We start from the raw sequence: 14,025 nt of genomic DNA, 5'->3' as shown, positions 1-14,025 counted from the left end.
AGCAAATGCAAACAGGGTTTCAGAGCTCCGTCTGATTTTTTTTGTCATACATCCTGCATTTCCATCAACAAAGCTATATATATATATATATATATATATATATATATATATATATATATATATATATATATCTGCAATTCAAACTTTTATAGGAGACTCTGGGATAGATTATCCAGGTAAGCGCCCTGGACCAGTCTCTCTTTTGTTGGTCTCATATCATGCAAGATAAGATCATGGATGTGCTGTAATCAGTTTTCCTAAAATAATTTATCCTTAACGAAATGTCCAGGAGAAACGCTGACAACAGGGAGAGACCTCCAAGGCCAGAAAAACGGTGTGTAAGCTTTACAAACTGGACAAATACAGTAGATACTGACATGCAGTAACACTGTTATTTTCATTTGTTGAAGATTTTCCCGGTAAGAATACCCAAGACTAATCATTCACTTTTAATCCTCAGATGAAGAGCTTATGCTTACATTTCTTCCCTTTTAGTGGAGTGGGAGATGGCCATATTGGGTTGAAGAATCAGAGGGAACCATAGGTGTTTTCTTAACTTATTTTTATATTACCATTCTCACCGTTTGAAACAAGCTGAAGTTTAATATGTAATTGATGCTATTATTACAGAAAAGGCATGTTTGAGCAGATTTTCAAGGTACTATGTTAGAAAAATTGTTACTCGACACCGGTTGTAAAATCATAAATCAGGACATTTATTCATCGCAAAGAAGGAACAGAGTCAGAAATGCAACGTAATGCTTAAGAAATCTCCCTTATATTCATAAAATAGTCACAGAAGCCCTCATGACGTCTTGCACTTATCGTGAGCCTTCCTCCCGTCATCCCATAGATATGTTTTAAGCCATAAGAACAACAATGGTGTGTATTGTCTTCAGTCCGGAACATACAGATAAGCAAATAACTTGACTCCTAAACTGAGCTTGCTTTGAAGGTAAAGTTCACCCAGGAGTCACAGGCCATAAAACATCATATATTTAGAGGAAATCAGTTTTTCTCCAACATACTATTTTCAACCTTCTGTTATAATAATCAATTGCAGCAATGGAAGAAATACAGTTTGAAAAAATAAATTAATATAAACACTGTGAACCTCAATGTTGACTATTTGTAAGTGATTATCAATGTTTCTCCGCCACAACACACAACCCGAATGGGATCCACAGACAACAACTGATCTTGTGTGATTCCATCCTCCTCCTTTAGAAACAACACCACCCCTGTGAGGCTGAAGAAATTCAACCTGCCAAAGACCATGATGGTGCACTTCTACACTGTCATCGTTAAGTCCATCCTCTGCTCCTCCATCACCGTCTGGCACACCGCAGCCACTGCCAAGGATAAGGGCAGGTTGCAGCGCATCATCCGCTCTGCTGAGACGGTGATTGGCTGCAATCTGCCGTCCCTCCAGGACTCTCAGCCTGGACATAACTTATTTGAGTCTCTTCCCTCTGGCAAGAGGCTGCGGTCCATCAGGACCAAGACCTCCCGCCACACAAACATTTTTTTCCCGTCAGCAGTCGGGCTCATCAACAGAACCCGGGTCCCCCACTGACTGACTGTCACCCCCAGGACTTTCCCTTCCGTTCACTCCCCTGCACATCCCTCCACACCTCATATTTAAATACATTTAAAGACACTTGCCACTTTACTTTACACTTGTCACTTTCACACAATCAATCACTTCATTCCGTGCACTTTACTTATTCTTGTTTTTATTTTTGCACTTGACTTATTTTTAACTTTAACTTTAATTTTTTTGTAGATCCAACTGTAAATATTCAATACACCCACATGTAAATATCCGTGCTCCCTTTTGATTGCACTCTGTTTCATGTTTATTGTTAAATGTTATGCAGGACACATTCCTTGTTTGTGTGAACTTACTTGGCAATAAATGACTCTGATTCTGAACTGTGACACTCAACACTTCAAACAACCCGTTCCGTCCCCAAAGGAGTGAGTTCTACTAACACAGCTGTTCCCATCTCTTTTAAAGTTTGTTTTCTGCTCCTCAATAACATCCAAACTACAAAATCAAGAATGTAGGTAAGAAGAAAAATATATTAGATCACATCACTGCCATTGTTTGTAAGTCTTTAACTGTTTAACCAAATGTTTCCTTCACACTTATCTGTCACAGTTCAGCTCCACCCTCCTCCCTCTGTTTGTCAGCCACTCCCTCCTCATCAGTCTAACTCCCTTCACCTGTTCACTCACCTGCCTCTGATTACTAATCAAGCCCCTATGTAGACTCCTGCCTCCCAGACACACCTTATCGGATCTTTGACCTATTATTTGAATCACTTATTGGCGTCTTCTGTTACAGCTGAGTCAGCTGCAGAGGAATTTGTCTGTCATTCAAAAATAACATGCATCTCAATTTAGAGACTTTTCCAAGTTTAAAAAAAAGGTGTTTTTTTTATGATGTCTTAATTCATACTTATTTAGCAGCTAGCATCAGAACAGATCTGATCAGATTAAAACACATATAATAAACTAAAGGAATATTATGGGGAACACAGTCCTACAGTCCAAAGACGTGCAGCTCAGGTTAATTGGAGGCTCTAAATTGCTTATAGGTTTGAATGTGAGCGTGAATGGTAGTTTTTCCGATATGTGCCCTGCTATAAACTGGCGACCTGTCCAGGGTGAACCCTGCCTCCGCCCAATGTCAGCTGGGATCGGCTCCAGTGACCCCGCGACCCTGAATAGGAGAAGCGGCTAAGATAATGCAATGGAATAAAGAGACGGTGACAGCTCGTGGTTCAAAAATAAAGAATGGCTGAAATATTTAATAAACAGAAATACAATAATTTTCACACCGTCTCTAATTACAAAACAATTGAGCCATATTCTCATTGAAAGGGATTAACTGCTGCATATAGAGGCTACAGTGACATGAACCCTCTCAAGGGAAACTGATTACATTGACATTATTTATATTATTAACAAATGCAACAGTGGCATGTGTACTTTATCTTTTACACTTCATATTAACAGCATGCTTTATATTATACTTACCGGTAGTATACCTTTAGTATAAAGACGCAACCTGAAACAAAAGCAATCAAACTGAAACACTGATGAAGAAGACCTAGCTTACAATAGATACACACAACTTGATGAAATGTATACATGCTTCCAGTGATTGATTGACCGACGGATTAAAACAAACTGAATACAGGAACCATTCATCAGCAGTGATTAACTTGTATTGTTACTGCCGTGTTTATTCTCATCCAGAGAGATACAATGAATTGTTCCTTTGATGACAGACAAGATCAGGCCTCCAGTCTTTAAAATGGAGGAGCCCGACCACCTCTCATTTAACATTGGGACAGCAGACACACCAGAGGGACATCACTGTGACTTGTTTCACCAGGTAAAACCAAAAAACTGTGTGGATTCTATAGTTTAGCATTGTATTTTTCATGTAATGTGTCATTTTCATTTGGTATATTTTCTGCTTTTTAATTCACAGAATTTTCAATTCAAGCACATTTCCTGTCATGGGTAACTCGGTGTCCACTGGCTTCATCACTCCTACTCCCAAGAACGTGTTCTGGAGGTGCCAGAAAGATGACACGGTCCAGCTGGAGGACGCCTTGACACAACGAGAGGAGGCTCTCTGGAGAGTTAAAGCAAAGCAGAGTGTATCTGTGAAAAAGGTCCACCTCACTCGCAGCATCCGTTACAAGGACCTCCAAGAGAGCGACAGCTTTTCTCCAAACAGGGGCGAAACACTGAACTCTGCTTTTGTTGAAGATCAAGCATTATGAATGACTGAATTCACGGCGGACAATTCATATTTCAACTCGGCAAGAAGATACTGTCAGTTGCGATGTTTGAAAGGGAAACTGCAAACAGCCCCTGTACTGCTACTGCAACACGAGATGTCTTCACCACAAGACTGTGGGTGTGAAACTATGACCAGGAAGAGAAGAATCGGTGCACATTTATATATACATGATAGGTCCCCTTTTTTGGTGTGAAAGGAAGTGAATTTGTTTAGTGCAAGGGGAGTGATCTTGACGGACCAATTGCATGTGATATAAAAACAACTTTTATAGTTTCAGATGATTACAATTTGAGCAAATATCAAACTGAGCAAGGCTGAACTGAGCGAAGGAAGTCTCAACATTTCTGCATCTGTGAAACACACTAAGGTGTAAGGTAGAGTAATGTTGTTTTTCTGTGAGAAAACAAGCTTCATATCTTTAAAAAAAGAGCGATATCATTGTCTGTGGACCTTTCAAGGAGTTTATATGCCATTGCTTTTATTGAACTGTTGTCTTATCTTTGTACCATATGGAATTCAAATCATTGTATTATATCTTAGCACATTGTTCTCACTGTGTTTTAAATGTATTTTTCTGAAGCAAATACAGTTTGTAACTAACTTGCAAGAAAACTTGCAAGAAAAATACAGTAAACCTTCCAGCTGGTTCTGTTTTAGCCTTCTGATTTATTAATTTTTTTTGCAAAATTGGGTCATTGTATGATGTGGTCTTCTCTGCGGTTTAACCACTGTTTTTTATTGTTGTGAAATAATAAACTACAATATATTAGAAAACGTCTCCAACATGTTCTGCCATTAGCAAGTAATTGCTCACACTGTTAGGCAAATTGCTGTGATGCATAATTAAGTAATTTTACAACCACACTGTTATAATAATCGTCTTTAGTAAAGGTAACTTATTTCTTATATTCAGAGTTGGCTCGCACTGACGAACGGCCTGTCGTTGGGGCTTTAAGGCTTTTTATCAATACCAAATTAATAATTAAAAGAACCATGAGTGAGGTTGTTAGATTTTTCTTTTCAAAATATATGTTACGAGTGTTGTCGGCGATGATCTTTAAGGCGCCTGGGGCTTCATGAAGTGGGCAACAAAAACGGACAGAAAGAAAAGTGGAGTTTCATTTCATGAATACTGAAATAAATCAAATTTACAAAGAAGGAAGTGAGAGCAGCAGGGTGACACCGTGTGATCAAGGGTGATGATATAAAATGGAGAACAGAGATACGATTATTTTTTAAAGTTATAGTGAATGAGAAACTTGAAAGGCATGAAAAATATACAGTTTAGGGGGAGAATAGTTTAGACATGGTTAATGATGATTAATACAAAAAACTTCCCCAATCTAAAAATTCTAAATCTAAATGTGTGTGTGGCGCAGTGTGTGTGTGTACTGTATTAAAAGTGGAATGGAAACTGGACAAGTCATCTCTCAGCAGATGGAAATGACTGTGGCACCTGACAAGCTTGGAAAAATGTGTCCCTTTATTCGCAGGTCTTACCCCCAGACGGCGAGATGGATTCTGTCAAATGGCCTATGCTTTTTGTGTGCTTTTGCTTTAAAGGTATGGCACATTATCTATACTGTAAAAGCCAGCTATAATATATTTTCCATGCAATATATTCATGTATATTTCACTGCTTTGTTTTTCCCCTTTTATCCCGTTTTCCTCTGCAACAGTTACTCAAACTGAAGCCTCATCTTGGACAATTAAGGTGCCATCTACAGTTAAAGGTCTCCCTGGATCCTGTGTGGTGATCCCCTGCTCGTTTAGCTACCCAGATCCAGACAAGACGATCACTGAGTTCACGGGGATGTGGGCCGAGGCGACAACTCATCAGCTCATCTATCACCCAGACGAGTCCAAAAGGATGCAGCAGTATCGGAATCGGACCGAGCTGCTGGGAGACGTCAGACAGAAGAGCTGTTCACTGAAGATTGATCCCCTTCAACAAAGTGACCGAGGGCCTTTTCATTTCAGGATTGAAATGGCGAACTATGAAAAGTTTTCATACAGAGCGAACACAGTCTCCATTACAATGATTAGTAAGTAATAATAACAACTCTCATCAGACTTCTGTAACAATACAGTTAATTCCTGTATTTTAACATCAGTCTTTTTTTAATTACCGTGCTGCAATCAGTGAATCAGGACAACAGTCATTTGGTTATTTTCCTTGTGTTATTCAGTTACTTGTTCTACTTCAGATGTTTGTGCAAACGACAAAGTCTCCAAAGACATTATTACAACACATTTAAATTTTCACCTCAAAGGTTAATTGTGTTTGAAAACTTAATTTGCAACAATAAGCTCAAAGTCCTCTGACAGCGCAGCTGTGTTGGTAGCAGAGGTCATTTAGGTTGCAATCCTCACCAAATCCAATTCCCACTTCCTTATTTGTGATTTCGTAGCTGGTTGGTCTCTTAATAACTTTGATCAAAACAATTGAAACGGTTTCATTTCCCTCGAAAGATATAGTACACATTGAATGGCACCCCTTTTTCACACGGTTCACTCAACATTTCTATTTGTCTAAATCTTGAAATCAGACTGAAAACCTATGATTTTGTGACAAAGGTATAATGTAAATTAGAGTTTTATCAGGGGAGAACTGCCTTTTGTTTGTTAAGATAAAATGAAGTTCAGAATTGGGGCAGCACATGGGATTGATGAAGTAAAACAGTAAGAAAGCAAAATCCCAAAAGCACATGGTGTCAATACCACCTGAATAAAACAGGACATTCCTTTCTTTTTATTATATACCTTTAACATACAGTCCAATGTTTAGTAGTAATGTCATGTGTTGGGTTTTGGTAGAAGTTTTCCATTAATCTTTGTCAAATAAAGTGCTTCCAAAATTCATGGAAGCCCAGTAGATTAAGTACCTCAACTACCTGCCTGTCATGAGCTTTCTTGTTGTTACAGAGGAACTAAGTCCCATCCATTTCTCAGTGAAGGAGGAGGTAATGGAGGGCCAAACTGCGTCTGCGTCCTGCTCTGTTTCTCACTCCTGCCCCACTTCCCCCCCTGTCTTCACCTGGACTCTCCCTGGAGAACCACATTCTCAATCACAGCAGCTGGACGATGGCCAGTGGACAGCGACGTCAACTCTGAACTTTCACCCGACCATCACCGATCACAACAAGCCTTTACAATGCACCGTGACATACAAGGGAGGGCAGCACCACAAAGCCAACAGGGTCCTCAAAGTAAAACGTAAGTGTGTATGGCAGTGGCCGTTATAAAAGCTGCTGCTATAAACATTACGCTGTCCCTTATTGTCATTTTTATTGGATGAGGTGGCTGCTTGAAGGACAGCAAATTATGTCTGCTTCTATGTATCGTCTATGCACAAATAAAAACCTCGCTAAAGGCTTTATGAAGCTGAAGGCCTTTTTTATGGCAACAATTTTGACATGTCATGTATCGTATCGTGCGGAAATGGCTAATGTGAAAGGAGCCTATTTTGGCTTCTTTTTTTCCACAACACCCTGCTAGTCCACCACTTTGGTTTAAGACTGAAATATCTCATTAACTATTGAATGGGTTGCCATGACATTTTCCCTTGACTTTTTCCCTCGCACCAACATAAAGTTGACATTTGTTGTTTTGAGTCAGATATTTGGACAACTATTGGGTGAATTGGAGACATTTATGTCCTCCAATTGTTATAACCTTTGGTGATTTTAAGTTTACTGCAACCATTTGGTTAAAAAAAAAAAGTTGTTTGACCACACGGTTGCAAAACTAATGACATTCCCATCAGCCTCGGATGCTCTTCGTGTTTAGTGCTAATTATCAAATGTAATCATGCAAACACTAAGATTTTGAACATGGTAAACATTATACCTTATCAACATCAGCATGTTAGCATTGTCATGGAGAGCGTGTTGCAAAGCTAACGGTAGCGTTTGATAGCTCAAAGCACTGCAGTCCCTGTATGTACATCCTCACAGAGCTGCTAGCATGGCTGTAGACTCTTATTATCTTGTTTGTGTGCATTGACATCAGCGCTTTATTCACAAATGCCAAACGTACTACGTCGGGGTATCATGACCAGTTCATTGTATGTTTCCATGCAGACGCCCCAGTGAATGTGAATATTGAGCACAAGTCAGCTGTAAAGGAGGGAGAAGCTGTGCGACTAAAATGCTCCAGTGATGCTCACCCTCCTGCCAGCAGCTATGAGTGGCACAATGAAGCTGGTGCTCAACTGCATCAAGGGAGTGTCTTCACACTGCCAAATGTCTCCAGACACACAGGAGCCCTGTTCTGCACTGCCGTCAATGCACTGGGACGAGGCCAATCAAATCCTCTGTGGCTCAACGTGTTGTGTAAGTAAACAATCAAAGAAATGTCATGATAAAGGAGAGAGTTTTCTTTAAAATAAATATCTAAAAAAATGACATTCTTGTGCTTACAGATGTACCTGAGATTAAGGCGATCTCTTCCTGCTCCTCAGAGGCGGATATGGTGAAGTGTGTGTGCATTGCTGAGTCCCAGCCTGCCAGTATGGTCCATTTTGTGCTTTCCGACGGAGTCCTGCCAAGCATCAAGGTGGAGAAACATGGCTCCGTTACCATCGGGACTCTGAAGGCAGAGTTTGGATCTTCCCGGGTTGTTTACTGTCTGGCAATCAACACGCTGGGCAAAGCTAACCTAACACTCACTTTACCTGTTAAAAGTAAGGAAGATGTTGTATTTTATTTCTAGAAGTGTATGACATATACACCTCAAGGCAAGAGGCATTCCTTGTATATTGATAAAGAGAAAAATTACACTGGTTTCTGTTTGCACAGGTAAGATGCAGAATCTATATATTGTCATCGCTTCTGGAGCAGGCGGGATTTTGGTGATGCTTTTAATAACAGTGATAGTTTTTAAAACATGGTAAGTTGTTATTAATAATGTTTCCTATAATTTAAACTAAGTAGAAAATACTCTCTCTCTCTCTCGTATGCTTTTAAACAATAGCATTAAAATGTTAAATCAATAAAACATTTTAAAAAAATATTTTAAAATACTGCTATAAACAGATACACCAGATAGAAATATTCACATTTAAGTTAAATTGCGCTATTTGTTAATACAGGTTATAAATGTGTCCTATAGCAACAGATACAATTGACATGCAAATCACTTTATTTGGGTGATCTACCAGAAGAAATAACAGGAAATGACAGGTAACTCCTAAAAATATTAACAGTAGCAGCAAAAAAAGCAATCACTAGTAACTGGTTACAAACCGACCCACACACAATAGAAAACTGGACTGAAATAATTATTATTATGTCAAAAGAAGGAAATGGGCAGATGACTCGCCCTCCCTAACCTCACGGGTTACTGGATTTTGTTGGCTCGAGAAGCTCAGCATCTCTTAAAAAGACAAGAACTATGTTTCATCATGATGCAACCCATATGTATAAGTTTAAAACTAAGTTAATGAAACCCTGTGAATATAACTCTTTGAATACAAATTTGGGTGATATATCTGTATGTTGGACTGAATTTATGGTTGACACGATTGACTGACGATGCTTTTGAAGTGTTGCATGGCTGGTTGATTGCGTTGTTTTTTTATTTTTACTTATTTACCTGCTTAAATATATATATATATATATATATATATATATATATATATATATATATATATATATATATATATATATATATATATATATATATATATTTCTTTCTTATGGCCCACTTGGCCAGATGCATGGTTCATTCCTAATATTCCTTCTTACTTTTGAAGGTTGTTTTTTTGTTAAACTGTAAAAATGGCTAAATAAAATATCAAGTATAAAAAAAATGTGTCTTATAATAGTCAAAGCACATCCTTTTGACCATGTGGGAGCAGAAAGTCAGATTGCAAAATTATGTCTGATGTATTGCATTTTGCAGATATCATTGTTGGGTTTCAGTTGTTGTGAAAAGTGTCAACAGTTGTGTTCAGGTTCCTAAATGAAAAAACATTATTCTCCCAGTAGGGGGAGATCTGAGAATGCACTAACGCCTCACATTAGCACCGAGAAGGCAGACAAAGATGTGGCGCTCCCTCAGTATGCTGCAACTAAAAGGTTCCAGTCATTCACCTCAGTGTGAACAAAACAACCCTCATGATGTAAAATGACAATGCTTATCTGGTAACTGTAGTAAAAACATGTTTGTTTTCTGTATTCTGACCTCAGAAAAGAGAAGCACTATGAAGATGAACATTGCGCTGGCATTTATGCCAACGATCATGTATATGGCAACGTGGAGGTATGTTACGTTTTCTTCGTTCATTAGTTCAATATTTCCATGAATGAGAAAAGACAGTGAGTTGATTTTGTTTCCTACAGACTGACTGGGACGACGCGATCTATGCCAATATGTAACTCTGTTGAATTCATTGGAGGAAAAGCTGCAGTCCCGCTGTCGAGAAAGCTGTACAAATATGAATATGATGTCTTTTGTATATATCACAAGTGTTATGTTTCTGTTTTCTGTAATTAATATACATGTTTTTTTTTTAAAGTTGTTCATGTAAAAAAACAACCTTTCCCACGACTTGCTTGTCTAATCATCAGTAACACGTGTGTTGTGAAAAACACCATTAAACTACTGCCCTGTTTTACTTGCCACTATGTTTGATAACTTTTCATTATTATGTACAGTGTCAGTCACCCAATATCAACACGTGCTGCACAAGTACCACCTTTTGAATTTACTCTTTTGCAAACAGATAAGAACACAAGTGTTGAAGTTACAAAATGCTGGCATCCTGGTGAGTAACCTGTTAAGTACAAGTGTGGCGAACACATGTGTATACTTGCTTCACAAAAACACTTGTATCATAATGTCAAATGTCAAGGAAGAATAATTTTAATGGCATACTAACTGGTTCACCTTTACTGTAAATGTATGAGCACGTGCAGCCTCACAGATTGTATTCACTTATTAATTAATCAACCAAAACAAAGGGAAAATGTTCTGTGTGTGCTCAGGTCAATGTGGAAAACCCCTTGAGGCTTTCAATGTGTGTTAATAGTAATGCCAATGTCACTCTATTCTCGGCACAAGCTTTGCCTCAAATTATCATAAACAGTAAACGCAAACTCATTTTGGGAGATTTAGTATTCCTCGACAGCTTTGTAATATTTTGAAAAATGTGGAAGAAAAACAGAGGCATCTTCCCATTTTATAGCAGTCTGATTTATATTGCTGTGTAAAAAAAACCATTAACAACACGAAATCTGAAAAACTGCTTCCAGTTTATTTGCTAACTGCTAATTTAGCAATCTTTAGCATTCAGATTTAAAAAAAAGCATTTGTGAAGTGCAGCTCATTTAAAGGAATTTAAATATTGCCTGTTGATTTGTTTCATTTAATCCTTTGAATGTTGAACCTCATATAGGTTCCCTGAAACATTTTTTGATCTGAAATAATACAAAATGTACATCCACAAATCATAGAATCAAGTTTTTTTATTAACTACATTGAATACATATTCTCACAAAACTGTGTTGTATTATACATATTCATACTAGAATTCAAGGGTGCATCTTTCTCCTTCATACCCTTCTGTTTTTACACAGTCAAACATTTACTAATTGATTTGGTATTTCATTTGAATAAGACACAATAAATCATATTGAAATAACCCTTACACAGCAAAGCATTACTGAAGTTAACACAACTGATCATGAGAGTGACACATTACATTTCAGGGCATTTCATGTCTTTCAAATTACATTACAGTGTGTCAACTGACTGATTGTGTTTCTTGATTCTTTATATATAGTGTGGACTTATAGTTCACTTTTGGTCAAACAGCATCTCTCTGTCATCATACCACATCAGGATAGTATGTATGTTTCAGCTCAACATCTGTCGGAGTAAAGCAGCTGAAAGACATTAATTAAAGTACAGATGAGAAACTTGTTGACACATGAATTAATTTACATGCAGACTGAAAGGTTGGTATTCTCACCGTTATTTTGGGAGAATTATCGAGCTCGTCGCCTGCTTCCCTCCACTGTACCACACCGTGCATTTTAAAGTCTGGTTGAAGGAAGTGTGTCGAGGGCGAAAGATCAGCTCTGACATCGTCTTCCACTGCCACGAATTCTGCTGGCTTGTTTCGGGGTGGTAGGCTCCGGGTTGGCTCCAGGAGAATTTGGGGGGACTTGTTGGGCAGGAGTGAAGCACATAGCAGTAGGCAGTCACTTTAGCCTTCCCATACACCGACAGAGATGGAGGCGCTGGGTTGCCTGCAGAGATTAAACAGAATGTCAAGTTATTCAAATATTTTAAAAAAATCAGTTGGCTTCAAAATGATGAAAGTATTCTATAATACTCACTTATAACGTCAATGTACACTAAATTATTTATGAAGGAGAAGCTTCTGGACCGCAGTATTTCAATCCTCAAGTGGAAAGGGCCGACATCAGTTCTCCTGACATCATTCAGCTGCATGGTGCAGTTTTGTGCTTGCACATTTCCCAAAAACCTGATTCGTTTTCTGTGTTCATCGGCGTAAAACACTCTTTTGTAAGTGTTTGCGACAACCTTATTCCCGTTCTTCCAGAACCCTAGCTTTATCTCTCTATTCACCGCTGAGTTGTACCTGGGGTAGCCGAAGCTGCAGGGAATGATCACACAGGACCCCTCCACGGCGGGAATCTTTGTTGGAACATATATGTACCAACGGCTGAACATCTGGGCATGGATCACTGAAAACAAGAGAGAGTATTGGATTAGCATTTAGTGTATTTTATGCAAAAGAATGTTAATGTAAGACTCACCATGAAACAACAGGAAGGAACACCACAACTTCAGCTCCATCACTGATGAGGAAGAGAAATCTAAAGTGTAAAAAAAGTCATCAGGCAATAAAAGACACATTAAACAGCTTGTTGTATTTTTGCACCAACAATTCCCTCACCTGTGAATCCTTTTAATGGCACCTTCTCTCAGTGAAGACGTGCATGTAATGGAAATTTAACTTGTCAATTTCCTTCTGTGGAAAACAAATGCGATGTGAAACACTTAAATGTCTTTAAGTATGGAAATAATTCAATTGAATGGGCAGAGCTCTTCCCCACAAATGGTTCGGAGGTCTGACCCGGAAAAAATAATTCACATGAGTTTTATACATCAACAATTATTCTTTGAAATGGTTGCCCTCTCCCCTTTCCCCTCCCCCCAACACTGCCATCCGTGTGCAGACAGGAGACAGTCCACGTCACCCAGCTGGCGCCTGCCGCTTGGTCGCGGCCCTGAGAAAGGAAAAGTGATAGCCTAGAGAAAGAAAACAAGAAAACAGAAGAATCCAAACAATAGAAAGATACCCCTGCTATCATTCCAAGATGGCCCGGTTCAGTCTGGGCGAACTGACCTCACTAAATAATCCACACGTTTAAGAATAATGCCTTCTCCCTCACTTGTGAATCCTTTTAATGGCACCTTCTCTCAGTGAAGACGTGCACAGTGTTGTTTGTCTGTGATGTTTATAGTCCAGCTTCAACCTCTAAAATGTAAAGTGTTACGAAATGTTTTACAGCAGAAGCCCAGGAGACGGATATTGTTGCAATATGTGATCACTTTGTTACTTCTGTTTCTACTTTTGAATATGAATACAGAAAGAATTTCCAGTAATGCACAGACGCTACATTTTGTCTCACTATCGAATTGATAACACATGAAAAATGAAGAAAATGATGAATCACCAAAAGGACTGTTTTAAAAGATGTGGTGGAAATTGGAGCAAGGGGGAGTGGGGAATAGGGCAAACATTTCAATAATAATTGTACATGTATAAAACTCATGTTGACCTATTTTTCCGGGTCAGACATCCAAACCATCTGTGGTGAAGAGCTCTGTCCATTCCATTGAATTATTCCAAGTTTTCTGTTTAAAAAATACTTAAAGTGTGAGATTGATACAGTTCATTTCCATTACATTAAAGACTTTCACTGCCATGTTCAGTGCGCAGCAGAGGCTCACCCAGACGCACAACCCAGAAAGGCAAAAAACATACTTTAGTAATGCAAAAACTCACAGGAAGTAAAATCAAACATAAAGAAACCCTGTTAGGAGATCGTAGATGAGTTACAATATGTATATTTTACTTTACCACATGTATCCTTAGCTCTTTATCAGTCAGTGTTATTTTTTCATATTTTCTTTTAAGAATATTAACCATGAGGGAAATTCCA

The 14,025-nt window shown here is 38.5% G+C and overlaps 1 protein-coding gene across 1 annotated transcript; it reads left to right on the top strand.

The window, feature by feature from the left end:
• Positions 1 to 5,337: 5,337 nt before the first annotated feature.
• On the top strand, positions 5,338 to 10,203 carry LOC306744657 (B-cell receptor CD22-like; the record flags this gene model as incomplete). Its single annotated transcript, XM_079227339.1, has 9 exons — positions 5,338 to 5,386; positions 5,503 to 5,868; positions 6,749 to 7,039; positions 7,906 to 8,157; positions 8,247 to 8,507; positions 8,623 to 8,713; positions 9,814 to 9,924; positions 10,015 to 10,087; positions 10,168 to 10,203. The coding sequence occupies 9 exons, from the start codon at positions 5,338 to 5,340 to the stop codon at positions 10,201 to 10,203; spliced, it is 1,530 nt and encodes a 509-aa protein (XP_079083465.1).
• Between the last annotated feature and the right edge of the window lie 3,822 nt (positions 10,204 to 14,025).

Source organism: Taurulus bubalis (genome assembly GCF_910589615.1).
Source record: "Taurulus bubalis genome assembly, chromosome: 12".
In the NCBI taxonomy this organism is placed as follows: Eukaryota; Metazoa; Chordata; class Actinopteri; order Perciformes; family Cottidae; genus Taurulus; species Taurulus bubalis.
This window is presented reverse-complemented; position numbering and strand designations above follow the sequence as displayed.